Source organism: Vanellus vanellus, assembly GCF_965231255.1.
Source record: "Vanellus vanellus genome assembly, chromosome: 8".
Lineage (NCBI taxonomy): Eukaryota > Metazoa > Chordata > Aves > Charadriiformes > Charadriidae > Vanellus > Vanellus vanellus.
Window position 1 is genome coordinate 25,447,360 of NC_138913.1, and position 14,139 is coordinate 25,461,498.

The window sequence follows — 14,139 nt, forward strand, 5'->3', positions numbered from 1 at the left end:
GCAAGGCTGAGGCAGCAGCCCCAGCCTCCTCGGCTGCTGCAGGCTGAGCCGCAGGCTTAGGAGGCGACACGCTCCATTTATTCTGGAAGGCATCTACAAAAACAAATACATTAAAACCATGGAAGCCCCTAATTACGTGGCGCCAGCGCTACTCGCCAAGGCGGCCCGGGATGTAAGGGCGCTGCCACACTCATCATGGCGGCCCAAGGCGCCCCACAGCGCCGCTCCCCCCATGGCGGCTCAGAGCTGGGACGACCCTCTCGACACGGCGGCCGGCGCGGGAGGTGGGCAGACTCGACCCGGTGGCCGTCAGCAGCCGCGGCAGGACTCCGGGAGCCCCGCGAGCGCCCACCGAGCGTAGCGGTCCCGCGGCGCTGGGCCAACCCCCGAGCGACTCCCTCCGGCCCCGCCGCCGCGCCCGCAAGATGGCGGCCGGCTGCCCCGGAAGCGCTCGGCGCGCGGGGAGGCGCCCAACATGGCGTGGCGGTGCTGGGCCCACGCCTGGGGCCCGCGGCCGCACAGGTACCGCCGGGCCGGGCCGGGCCGAGCAGAGGGGCGGCTGTGGCGGGCGGGTGGTCGCGGCGGTGCTGACGGTTCGTGTCTCTTCCCCGCAGACTGACGGTGCTGCTGGAGCAGCGGCAGGGCTTCCGCCGGGCTAGGCCGCGGCCCGAGGAGCCCCCTGCCGCCGCCACCGAGGCGCGGCCCGGCCCGCCGCCTCCCCGCCGCAGCCTCTGCCCGCCGCCGCCGCCGCCCACCCGCGCCGGTCGCCCTTCGCCGCGCCGCCTGGTGAAGCCGCTGCTCTTCGCGGTGGGGGTAAGCGGCTGCCGGGGGCGGGGGGGGGGGAAGTGGGGCGGCGGGCCCTGCCGTTAGCGGCGCTTTAATCGCCGTTAAGGCGGGAGCGTTGCAACCGGGAACGGCGTGCGGGGGCGAGCCGGGCTCCCTCGGGCGGGGAAGGGCGCCTTCGTTATGACTTGTGTCGGCTCTCGCCCAGTTCACAGGCTCAGCCTTCGGGTCCGCCGCCATCTGGCAGTATGAGTCCCTCAAGTCGCGGGTCCAGACCTATTTCGAGGGAGCCCGAGCGGACTGGCTGGATAAAATACGGCCGCAGAAGAGAGGGGACTTCAGAAAGCAGGTACAGGGGAGCCGGGCACACCCGCTCCCACGCGCGTGGGTCCCGGCGGGAGCGTCAAACGTCACCGCCGCGTTCGCCCCGTGCGCCATTTGCACAACGGACACTCGTCCTGGTCATCCCGATTTCTGACTTGAAGAAACAATAGATGGTTTCGCAGCACATTACACTAGATGAGTTTCCTTACAAGAAAAACAATCCTATAGAATTCATTCTAGAAAACTGTAAGTTCCAGTGTCACGGCAAAAGCTACACTGGAAGAAAATACCATCTTCGCCCTGAAGTGCAGGGAAGAGAGGTCGGGAGTATTGGTTTGTATATCTAAACTAGGTACCTTTTGATTTTTGACTATAAAAAAACCCTGGTTTTGCCACGTCTAAACGTTTTCAAAAGTGAACATGAACTCCCAAAGAGGACAGAGCTAGTTTAAATTCTGAACCTAATGCTCTGGCTTCTGAAATGCATTTGTATTTCCAACCTGTACTTAACAAATATGAGGGTTTAGGAGGCTTTTTTCTTTCTTGTAGCTGACATTTCCACGCAAACACTTTGGAGTTTGGGCAGTAAGAGCAACGCAAGTACTGCAAGACTTGCTATAAATTTAGTTGGCATCCCGAGCGTATCAGTCATTTAGTTTTCAATTTAAACGTATTTAAAACTAGACTGAACGTGCATGTATGTTTTACTTTTGTTTCAAGGTTACTACCCTGGCTTGTGATGGACCAGGCTTGATTACTCTTTCAGGTCTGCTTATCCAAGGGAAGCAGTATTTCTTTTGATATGGGCACATGTTGTGGGTTAACCCTGGTGGGCAGCTAAGGGCCACACAGCCGCTTGCTCACTTCCTCCACAAACCCCCACTGGGCTAGGGGAAGAGGAAAGGAAGAATAAAGGCAAGAAAAATTGGGGGTAAAGATAAAATGACAACCAAAAAATTGCTAAATAAGCGAAGGCTGAGTGAGAGAAGACGACATTAAAACAAGTGATGCAAAGGCAGTCAGTCATGGTTTTATGTGAGCAGACCAATGCCTAGCCAGTTTGTGAGCAAAAGATGGCTAAACATCCTAAAATCCCCTCTTTTCCCTGAGCATGACATTATATGATAAGAATATATCTTTGGTTCATTCAGGTCATTTGCCTGCTTGTGTCCCCTCACAGCCTATTGCGCAGCCCCAATCTATTCATTGCAGCGGCAGAGTAAGAAATGGAAAAGGTCTTGATGCTGTGCAAATGCTGTTCAGCAAAAGCTAGAACATTAGTGTCTAATCAGTACTGTTTTGGTCAAAAATCTAAAACACAGCACCATGTATGAGCTGCTATAAAGAAAATTAACTCTGTCCAGTTTTTAACCAGGCCCGTGCTTTCTTGCTAGGTGCATGTGAACTGCAGGTGAGATTATGATTGCCACTTAATATTTTAAGTAATTATGGTTTTATACTTTTATTTTCCTTCAAAACCTGAAGGGGAAGATCTGGTGATTAGCTATAAAAAAAAAAAAAAAAAAAACTGCCTTGTTGTTAATAGGCTGAAACTCCCAATCCCTGTCTTCAACTGGTAAGTTCTATTTTTAGAAGTCCAGGATTCCCCCAGTAGCTTCTGAGGGCATCTACTGCTTGTATTTAAGAAAAGTCATGTTTGTTTAGTGTTCTTATACTGGGGAACTTTGTAGGCAATACCGTTACCTGTATCCTGTGCCAAAGAATTAAACAAAAAAAAATGCAATAAATTTGTTACTTTGGTATCAAATAGTGAATGATTTCTTTCATACAGCATTATTTCCCCCCGCCTCCAATCTACAGATAATTTTTATGACATTGTCCCCATTGATGAGGCTGGAGGGTCATTGAGCTATCAATAAAATATTTGTCCAAAACGATTTTGAAAGCTGAGGAAGGGAAAGGGGGTTGGAATTTGTCTGTGGGCTGACCAGGCTCAAAATAAACTTTTTCAGGGGTTTTAAACATTGGAGGAGGGCTGGGTGAGCTGGACGTGAGGGGGAATGGATTCCACATCTTGTGAGCCACCTCCGCAAAAGTGACCCTGGCACAAAAGTGGAATGTCTCAAAGGTGGGTGGTGTGATGTTAGACAGCGCTAGGGTGAGGCTTAGTGGAAGCAGGGTTTATGCTAACTTTGGCTAATCTGCTAAAGAAAGCATTACGGGCTAGCTCTTTGTTTAGTACAAGCAGAGTTAAACCCATGGAGTTGTTTAAAAGGATAACCCCATTCTTTTTGAAGAAACTCTTCATCTATGTTGGGATATTTTATGAAAAGGAGGGTAAATAACTACTCTTGAGTAAGGAAACGCCAACTTGAAAAGCTAAACCAATCAGAAATAAAAAAGTTTGAAACCGATTTACTTAACAGATTTCAAGCAAATGCTTTCCATTCTTAAAAAGGTAGAACCTTGTGTGACTGGTTTTGAAATTGCAAATACTCTCCAAGTGGGATTGATGTACAACAATTCTGTTTCAGGTTAACAGCTGGTGGAATAACCTGACCGAGGGTCAGCGGACTGTGACAGGTTTGTGTTAGCTTACAAGTATTAGACATTCACAGGAAGAGAAATATGGCAAACAGGTACAGTATGTTAAAACAGACGGCTTTCGTACTACATTTAGGTTGTTAGGCTCAAAGCATGTGTAAACTCACACCTGCATATACACTATTTCTGCTACACTTCCTTCTCACAAACTATCTTTTGTGTGCTTTAAAAAAGACAAATCATATGCATCTGTGTGAGAGAGTGTGGAGGATTAGCTAGAATCTTCCCCTGGCAACATTTTTCTTAGGAACTGTGAAAAACAGCAAATGCTTTTAGAAGAAACATGAGTATATATTCCTCTGAATTAAAACGCCCTAATAATTTTTTGCTATTTTAAATACATAGTGTTGCAAACAAGAAGCAACTGTCTTGTGAGCTTTCCTTTGGTTATCATGTAGTCTTTGTTGGTTAGCCTAGTATCACTTGGAACCCCCAAGATTAATGTAATATGCGGAGAGATATTGAAGAGAACTTGATTAAAACCTAAGTAAAGTAGGTAAGCCATATCTGCCTTTACGTGTTCTAGCGATTCCTGTTAAGAAGTTTTGTACAATGCATTGCTCTTCATTGTGCAAGCCAAGTCACGATACAGATACAGATCTTGTATTGGGGCAGGGGGTGTGAAGATTCATATTCCATATTCCTTAGAGCATCCCTCAACATGGAGGTAATCTCACAAGCAATATAAATTGTATCCAGTAGACCCTGAGCCATTGGGATACTTGCCCCTGATTACCATAAGAAGGTCGGGCTTACTGTATTGAAGTTGCTGAGAGTTCTGTAACATCTTGGTGTAGCATGCAGGGAAATTATTTCCTCTAACAAAAGAGCGTAGTGGAATAGGATGGAGTGCCAAAAGAAGAGATCTGTTTACATTTTGGTTCTGGGATTTATGTGTCGTAGTTTTTCACAGTTCTTACATTTTGTTGCAAACTTCAACTAGAGAATAATTATATGACAGTTACCATTCTGCTAAAGGAAGCACACTTACTTTCCCCTTTAGTGTTTCTAGCTATTATAAAACATTTTAAATATGTAAATGCTTGGATAGAAATAGAAAAGGCACTTTAAACAAGAAACAATAACTTTGCATCATTATTTTTCTAATTATGTACATTCTTATTTAAACTGAAATGATTGCAGTAAGCATCTGTGAAGTAAAAAGCTGTGCGTTTGCTGTCTCCCAAAGGTAACTGTGCCTTAGCAATGCCAACTCAAATTTTTGTGCTCCATCTCTAAACGCTGTCTTTATAATTACCTCAAAACCTAAACCTCCCCAGAAAAGGGGAGGGGCGCGTACTGCGTGTCTGTGTGCTTCCCCTTGCCTCCATGCGCAGTTAAATGCAACTGTGCGTCAGATTGGTGGCGTTTGGAAATAAGCAGCTCAAGAGGCAAGAAATGAGACCTCTTAAGCTGGCTCTTGTTTCATTGGTTCTACAGTGGAACAGAAGTTTGAAACCATAGCTTGAACGTCTGAAGTACAGATTTTCTGGAAAGTTTCATTCATGCATTATATCGTACATTAAAACAATTGCAATCAAATGTCATATTTCTGGAAGGCTTCCACTATATAAATGTACCTTTCAGTATTTTTCTTTGCTTTTTCTAAACTCTTTGTAAAGTAAGAAGTAGATACTGCTTTTAATGAAATAGTGAAGAAAAAGCAGGATTCTTGTAAGCTTACTTTTGAATGCTTGTTTACAGTAAGCATTATGGCGTGTTACGTTCATAACTTGCTTCTATACTGTTTTTACCTCTTCATAGGTATTATAGCTGCAAATGTCTTTGTATTCTGTTTATGGAGACTGCCTGGTATGCGACGGGTTATGTTTACATATTTCACTTCGGATCCATCCTCCAGTAAGTGAACAGTAATTTGGGGAAATTCTATAAATCGGGATGACATAGAACCTCTGATCATACCGCAAAAGCTTTGCATGGCACACAGCTTACTTGCAGCTCTGTCACCCACAAGCAATATCAGTCATGCCCAAATACATCATTTTGTCTAGGCAGAAAACACTTCTGGGGGGAAAAAATTTAGAAGTAATGGATTAAGAAAAAAAAAAAACAACCCTCGCTGGTGCTTTTCTAAATATTGTAATGTCAAAATTGTTGCCTGCTATCTGGCCTTACACTGCGTTCAGCAGGATGCAGCTCTTGCCATTGTAAAGGTGAAGAGGCACTTCTCCCAGGGATATTACCGCTTTCCTGCAAAGAATACTAATCATGCCAGTCTTTGGAAAGGGGGGGAAATAAATCATGCTATGTAATACCATTCAAAAACTACTCTCAGATGTGATTATTTTTCTTTTCCTTTAATGTTCTGTGGGATGCAGATAGAACAGTCATCAGTGCATTTTCGTCAATGGACAAGCATTACTCTGTATGTTATGTACAGAGTCCTTGTTTCAAAGCTGTGCTTTGGGTCACATTGAGAGAAAAAAAAAACCCACAGAAACTTGGCTTTCACTGTGTGTGAAATGTTTTGAAGAGGTTAACTTAGAAAAGCAAGTTGCTAGTATTTAATGGCAGAACAGTTAGTTTTCATTTCTACAGTAGAGAAAAGAACTAAGAGACAAAGAACTATGAGACAAACATGCGTTAGGAGAGTACTTTCTGCTGAGAAAGGGGAAACTCAACGAGTTCCCCAATGCACGCTCCAAAGCTAAAGGTAGCTATTATCCAGATCTGAGCATCAGTCACCCCAAACACTCCTATTTTAAATAATGTTGACCTTTAAAGCTGCTAATTGGCTTTTTTTTTGCATTTTCAAGGCTGCTGTTTCAGTGAGGAGAGCTAGTAGCTTTTTGAAAAGAAACTAGTTTTTCTTTACGAGTCCATCTCTGCAGCAAAATAATTTTATATAGATGCTCACATAATATATTAAAAATGTCTCACCATATACATATATAAATAAAATCTTTTTTCCTTTCCAAAGCATACGAGACGTGTCTTAAAATAAACGTTTTATATGAAACATTCCCCAGTAGGTAATAAAGACTTTCTGAAGTAGCTGTTTGTACAGTTTGCATATCTCTAGGGTATATGTCCTACCTTTCAGAAGGTATTGCTTGGAATTTGAAATTTGTTATATTTCAGGATTTATTACATAGCTTGTATTTGAGAATTCTAAGAATAATTAGCCTATAGTATGTTTTGTTAAGTTTCTAGTCTGCATGATATGTAGGTTGAAGCAAATTAAAATGCTGACTTTTTTTTGTTTTCCCATTGTTTTTGTCTTTTACAGAAGCCCTGTGTTCTCCCATGCTGCTCTCTACGTTTAGTCACTTCTCTCTATTCCACATGGCAGCAAATATGTATGTTTTATGGAGTTTTTCCAGCAGCATTGTCTCTCTTCTGGGATGCGAGCAGTTCATTGCAGTGTATCTTTCTGCTGGTAATGTTAAATACATACATATATTTACAACACTTAAAAATGTATATTAATGCAAGTAAAGAGTATGCATGGTTAATAGCTGTATGATGACAGATGGCCATCATTCAGTCCCACACATTGCTCTATACGAACTGCAGTGCTTATTTGCTGTCATACAGAATTTTGATGGGTTTAAGATACTTGGCTTCAAAATATCATGACAATACAAGTATCTGGTTTTAAGTCACGCTTAGCTACCAAAATAAAGTAGCTCTTAATACAGACTCATGGGAAAAGATGACAGTTAATTCAAGTTAAAACAAACACATGCACACAACCCAAAAAAAACCCCAAACGCCAAACCAAAAAACAAACAAAAAACACCAAACAAACCAAAACCCAAACCCAAACAAACCAACCAACCAACCATACCATCTACAGTAGCTTCTGTAGGAAAATGTTCAGATAACATTGTTGTAACTTTCTCATTCTTGTCTGCATTGCTGGCATTGTTTCCAATAATATTTTTTTCCTTTCTAGGGGTTATCTCCACTTTTGTCAGTTATGTTGCTAAAATGGCCACTGGAAAGTTTGAACCATCCCTTGGAGCTGTAAGTATCTCAGAACGTGGGAGACCTTATCATGATTTCTGAAGCCGTTTTCAAAGCCTGCTGTATTCTTTTACCTGCTTAAAAGCCAAGAATATATTTGGGATAATGGAAACTAGGAAGGTTTACCAAAACCAAGTAACCAGGCAGTGATTCCTGTGCAAGAACTTGCCTGTTCTTCAAATATGTTAACTCCCTTGCACTGGCAGCCCGGCAGTAATGCCACTTAATGCTAATGGTTTGTGTACAATTACTTAACAGCAGGACCTCTTGTCACTGAGCAGATAGTTCAGTTCTATAACTTGTTTCATAAATGTCATTTCATAATTGCGTATCGGTCTTATCTAATTGAAAATAGAATACTTTAGAAAGAGAGAATGTAATCAGACAATCAAAATCAGCATGCGATACTAGTGGAAGCTGTAGGGCATGCTGTGCCGAAAGGGCAGCACTCCTGCCAAAAGTCTCACAGTAGGAAAGATGTGAGGCAGGCTGAGGAGGTGTTGTGATTGTCTGTTCTTTACAAGTGTTTCTAGTAACAGAATATTTTAAAACACTTAACAGGCTACAAGTTTGAGGTGAACCTGGCCATTTGCCAAATTCTAAAAACTTCTTAGTTTATTTTATTAAGTAATTTTGATAAAAGCCAAAAGTCAGATTCTTATTTTTCAATTGGAATGAAAACATCTGTTAAGCTGTCCCGAAGTTAGAATTTTTGGTGGTGCTGTCTATGTATTGTCCCTTTATCTTTTAAATAAACTGTATCTGGAGCAAGTTACTTTCCGTTAGTCTTACTGATCTGAACTTGCTGAAATTGCCACACATTGCATTAGTTTACTGTATTCACAGCCTTTCCATTGAAATACTTCATGGATACAAAAGCCCATGGTCAATTTAGTACAGACCAGGGAATTGCTTGTTTCACTGACAAAAGATTTCTTGTCCCTGTCTGTCTTGTTATTTTCCTTGTTTTGGTGCAAGCTTCAGAATGATTCCCTTCATCTGTGATGTCTGTATTTGATAAATATATTGTAAATTTCTAGGGTTTACTGAGAAAAAAGCACATTAACATATATTGTTACCTTAAAAATCAGGGAGGGGGGGTGGGATGGTATTTCTTAATTATATAAGGGTATCTGAGGGGTATTTTTTTTTTGAGATGTTGAAATTAAGTAATGGTGTCCTGCTTAATTTTTATTTTGAACTTTGCTGTGGTACTTTGTAATGTGAGGTTTACCACAGGGCTGTATTTGAAAATAAAAGCCAAAAGAAAAACGGGTTCACATGCAGAAAAATAAATTTCCCCTTATGTAACATCTCAGCTTACTACCATGTGTTTTAATGTATTTGCAGTCAGGAGCTATAATGACCGTCCTTGCAGCCGTATGTACAAAGATGCCAGAAGCAAAACTAGCCATCATATTTCTTCCAATGTTCACATTTACAGCAGGAAATGTAAGTGCCTTAGAACTTCAAAGAAATCCTACTCTTGAAACATTTTCCCCATACCTTTCCAGTATCTGAGCATGTGTCATCTTCGTTTGTGTTTCTAAGCTGTTAAATTTATTTTGAAAGAGAATACAGGTCATGGAAGTCCTGGAGACTGATTCTGAATTGTTGCAGCCTAGCACAGTCATTACACAACTGTGTAGTGAATTTAGAATTATCCTAAATTCTATCCTCCATGAGTCTGTTTCAAATCTGGTACTAAGAGATGAAAGAAGTTAGGAGGGACTCGGTTTCCCATCTCAGGAGACATGCATAGACACACTGTTCTTTCTGATAGGTGATATTTTTTAATAGCAGCACTCATTACAGGCTAATCTCATACATGCTTTTTGAAGAAAAATTTATCAAGATGGGAAAAACAGAACTTCTCAAGGGAACTAACTTTCCAGCCCTGGAGGAATACCTGCCTCACCATTTGTTTACCATCTTTTGATACTTTTAAGAACACTGTTGGGATTAGAAATACACTACTGAGGCTTTTCTTCACGTCTAGTACTAGGACTACTTTTCTGTTTCATTAAGTTCGTTTAAGCACATCCGCTGCCCCATTTAAGAAACGCAGCTCATGTCTGTCTTGACTTGCTTTAATAAGTTAATCATCTTTGGTCCACTACTTAAAGTTATTTTACTGGTTTACTTAAAGCAGTTAAGCTTTGTCATTTCAAGATCACGAGATTTAATATTTTTTGTAAGCAAAGCTAACAAATTTGAACGAGTGTCTTAGAAGCAGCCTTCATGTTTTTCTTGCACTTGTGCTTGAGGGGACCTGGTTTTTTGCATGCTACCCTTTAACTGCATCTCTCCTAAAAAAAGATGGCCAAGGAAGAATTATTGGCAGAGCCAGAAAGAGCATTGCCATGAGGAAACACTCATTGGAACAGTAAAACGAGCAACATTGGCTATTGTGGTATAAACATTGGAATAATTTTAACCCTAAGTAAGAACCTCTACTGTGTAGTTATATTTGTAAACTTTGCATACTACTCTAGCCTACCTTACATATACTGTAATCTGCTTTTAAAATAAAGAAGTCAATGTAACAACATATTCTAACATGTGCTTAAGGAAAGAAATGCTACTTTAAGTAGGATTTCATCCTAATGTTAAATCTGTTGGTCTTTTTGGAATAAGGCATTTCGTAAAATTTTGCACAATTACAGTTTGTGTCGCCTGAGGATGGTATACTTTTGCTCATGCTGTTTCCAGCCATGGAGTTGTTTGCTATCATCCTCATATTCTACCTTGCAACAGATGTGTCGTTTAAGAGAGCGTGATGATCAATTTATCTCAGATAAGATGACAGAGATGCTGCCCCACGCTTCATCCACTAGAGGATTGTGTTTGGGAGATCATATGCACATAAGTCTAATATATGTCAGAATTTAGTGAAAGAGAATGTTGCAATTCCACAGTTTGTGGTTTCTTACAGCATGTACTCTTTCAAGTAACTACTTTTTTCCTGCCCCGAGTTTGGAATGTATGTGTAGCTTTAGAAATGAAGATTGAGTATTTGAAAAGGACACATTCCTACCTTGCATTATTCTGTAGCTGCCCATGTCTGTGTTTGACAGCACAGTGCAGCTAAGGACTGAGTTTGTTGGTTTAAAACTTTTTTTTTTAAAACAGAGATTGCTTTGATATAAATTTTTTTTTTATCCCAAATTTTTGCTGTGTGCCAGAATATGAAACTTTGTTATTCGTGACCATTATATGCTGTGACTGATCGTGCCCATTCCGTGTTCTGTTCCTTTCCAGGCTTTAAAAGCCATAATTGCATTTGACACGGCAGGGCTTGCTCTAGGCTGGAGACTTTTTGACCACGCTGCACATCTTGGGGGAGCTCTCTTTGGAATGTAAGTCTGTATTTACTGACTTCTGTTTGTTTCGTATTTAAATCCATCCTATTTTTTTTTTCTCTTTACTTCTTTACTGTCTTATCTCTGAAGTCTGGGATTTTTTGGAAAGTTGTCTTAAGTAGCGTTGAAGACAACTCGCTGTTATTCTTAGAGTGCTATAAAGTTGTGTGGAAAATACTGTTAACAAATTTTTAGAACTGAAAGAAATTGAGCTGAACTGCCTTAGAACGATAGATTAGATGTCAGATTGTCCTGTCACCATAACCTGGGCTGGCTGTCTCTGTCCTGCTCTCCCCCGCTCATTGAGGAGAGTCACAAGGCAGAAAAGATTCTCACAAAACACAGCATGAACAAATTAAAATAACTTTAGAATTAAACAGCTAAGAAAATTCCTTTGTCACAGTGTTTTTCCTCTAATTACCAATTTAGAGAGAGCTACAGAGTTAGTATAAGCTCAGGCCAAATTCCTTTGAGCAGCCTCTACTGCTGTTTCTCAGTGTTCCTGTGTTGTCTTTGTGTGGAGCCTTCCTAATTGGGAAGAACTACTAGAAACCAGTTTGTAGGAAACAGTTCTGCATTATTCCATGTTTGAACTACATTACCTAATGAGTGCTTCCCCTTCTACCTGATCGCCATGTTACCTTAATTTGCCCACTTACTGCTAAGACCATTTTTAAATTTTTTATATAGGCATAGTAAAAGCCTACCTCACACTTAACAAGGCCAGACAAAGAACCAGGTGGAGGACGCTTTTATTTTGTTCTGCAAAACTGGTTTGCCTTTTTTTGCTATTTTTTTGGCTTCAGCATCAGTAAGTTCTGTGCTGCAGTCTCCTTTTCCCCCCCTTCTTTGGCATCACAGATGCATTGATGTAGTCTTACTGATTCGTAACTACTTTCTGCCTTGATGCTTGTTCATTATAATACAGATTCACGTGTTATTAAAATAGGATAGCGGCTGCAGTAAAAATTGTCTTAACGAGTATCTTTCCTTCCTCACCTGTGTATGTTCTACCTACATGTTCTACTCTGTGATCATTTTGGTCACTTCTTCCTAAAACAGGGCCTCTATTTAGGACATATGTTGAATGGCCAATGTATTTTCTACATATTGCCTCACAGACAATTGTGCCCTTCAGAATGTGGCTGTATGATTTAACGGAGTAGCCAGTTTACCTGGCACTGGCTGATGGCTCCTATAACATAACAGTGCTTTTATTCAAGTGTGAGGTTAGGCCTGTCGCAGAACCCTCAGCCTGTCTTCATGCAGTTGCTTCCCCGCCCACCTCTTGACCATAACCTCCCTTGCTTAATAGCTTATGTTGATATTCATATATCAGCATATATAGTTCTCTATGGATATAAGTTAAGCTAGAACACTTTGATAGATTAAATCTTCATTTAGATGTCTATGGAAGAAGATTCACTCGGAATGGAATGTGTCTGTCTATTATGGGGCAGTTGAATTTACATAACAAAAATACTCTCACTGGTGGTGTCAGTAAGGATTAGCACGAGCAACGGTACTGTTTTAAGTCTCTTAAATGAAAATAGGTTTTTTGCATCTTTTTTTAAGTAGAAATCATGAGAGCATGAAATTAAAGGCATGAAAACCGTTCCTCAGGACTCAGATAAGCAACAAACACAGAGAGATTAACTATTAGGAGTCAAGAGAACAAGTGGCTTACCTGCCACTGCCGCTTTCCAAGAGTGATATTCTTTCTGCCTCAGTTTATCTCATCTCCTATACTAAGCATTTGAGTTACCTGATTTTAGTGATCAGCCTCTTCTTCAGATACAGAGAAAAGTTGCAGTTAGTTTTAACTGGTATTTTCTTTTTCAGGTGGTACGTGACTTACGGCCACGAGCTCATATGGAAGAACAGAGAACCACTGGTGAAAGCTTGGCATGAAATGAGGACAAAGAACACAGGAAAAGGAGGAGGTGGAAGGTCTAACTGATTCTAATCCTAGAGCTTCCTTGTGCCCAAGTGGTATATTACTTGAATTGGGATTGAATTGGTTTTGAAGGTTTTTTGCTACTCCACATTAAGTCTTTGAGGAGCTGAAGTTTCTAATATAAACTACAGTTACACAAACGCGTATCAATAGAAAATGAACTCTGATAAAGGTGGAACAATAAAGGTTTTTATCCTATTGCTCTCTGAGGTAACAGTCTGCATTAGATTTTTTAAAGGAGGAATAAAAAAAAAAAAAGCTTTCTAATGAAGCAACCAAAAGCTCTGCCCAAAAAAACTTCAAAATGGGGTACAAGTGGCTAACACTTAGGAAGATGAACATTTTTAAAACTGAAGAAGTTAACGGATCACGCGTCCCCCTAATGTCCACCAAACAGCACTAGGTGCTTTCCGAGAAGGCACGCTTTAGACGGATTGTACTCAATATAAGGCTAATGTGGTGAAGTTCAGTGGTCTTCATTGTTGAAAAGATTGGATGAGATAAGCCAATGGGCTCTTTCATTCTTAAGCTGGAAATACATGGAGCGATACTGGATTGTTTGCCAAAGCTTACATACCGGTTAATGGTCCGGCTTTATTTGTCAGCTGTGGCTTATTCAACCTGTGTTTTTCATTTCTGTCTGCTTCCAAGGTGCTGTCACATCTTGTTAGAATTTACTACAATGATAGTTTTTTCTCTTTCAGAATTATGTGCAGTGGAGGAATGACTTACACTGTGGGTTTGAATATTTTGTCATGAGTTATAGTGCTTTCTATATTTTTTTCACTGCACAAAGCTTTTTTTTTTTTTTTTTAAAGTTGTGCTGTATTGCTGGTTTCCTTTAAGGTTTTTCTAAGAATTTTAAAACAGTAACATTTGGTTCAGAAGGTGCCAATTCCTGAAAAATAAGCAGCTTCAGAAAGAAATAGATGAGGTGCCCGAGATCAGCAACGCTGTGGCTGGAAGGAACTACTAAAGTAAACCTGAGGGCATTGCCACAACCAATGTTCCTATTCTACAAATAAAAACAAAAATTGGGTTTTGGGTACGCTGCTACTCTGTGCCTGTCCTGCAAGGATGACTACCAAACCCCTTGCAGAGGGCTGAGGAGTCTGCCCAGGTACGAGCTGGTGGGTTCAAACCCTGAACTCTTGCCCG

General features: G+C 41.1%; 1 protein-coding gene across 1 annotated transcript; it reads left to right on the plus strand.

Moving 5' to 3' along the window:
* Positions 1-460: 460 nt before the first annotated feature.
* PARL (presenilin associated rhomboid like) lies at positions 461-13,190 on the plus strand. Its single transcript, XM_082487453.1, has 10 exons — positions 461-522; positions 615-813; positions 992-1,132; positions 3,603-3,651; positions 5,437-5,532; positions 6,923-7,072; positions 7,592-7,662; positions 9,013-9,114; positions 10,924-11,021; positions 12,867-13,190. Exons 1-10 carry the CDS (start codon positions 476-478, stop codon positions 12,982-12,984), a joined length of 1,071 nt encoding a protein of 356 aa, XP_082343579.1. The 5' UTR covers positions 461-475; the 3' UTR covers positions 12,985-13,190.
* Positions 13,191-14,139: the final 949 nt, after the last annotated feature.

Coding starts and splice junctions, on each gene's coding strand:
- PARL (XM_082487453.1), top strand. CDS start 476: ATGGCGTGGCGGTGCTGGGCCCACGCCTGGGGCCCGCGGCCGCACAG. Junction 523..614: donor TGGGGCCCGCGGCCGCACAG/GTACCGCCGGGC, acceptor TCTTCCCCGCAG/ACTGACGGTGCTGCTGGAGC. Junction 814..991: donor CGCTGCTCTTCGCGGTGGGG/GTAAGCGGCTGC, acceptor GCTCTCGCCCAG/TTCACAGGCTCAGCCTTCGG.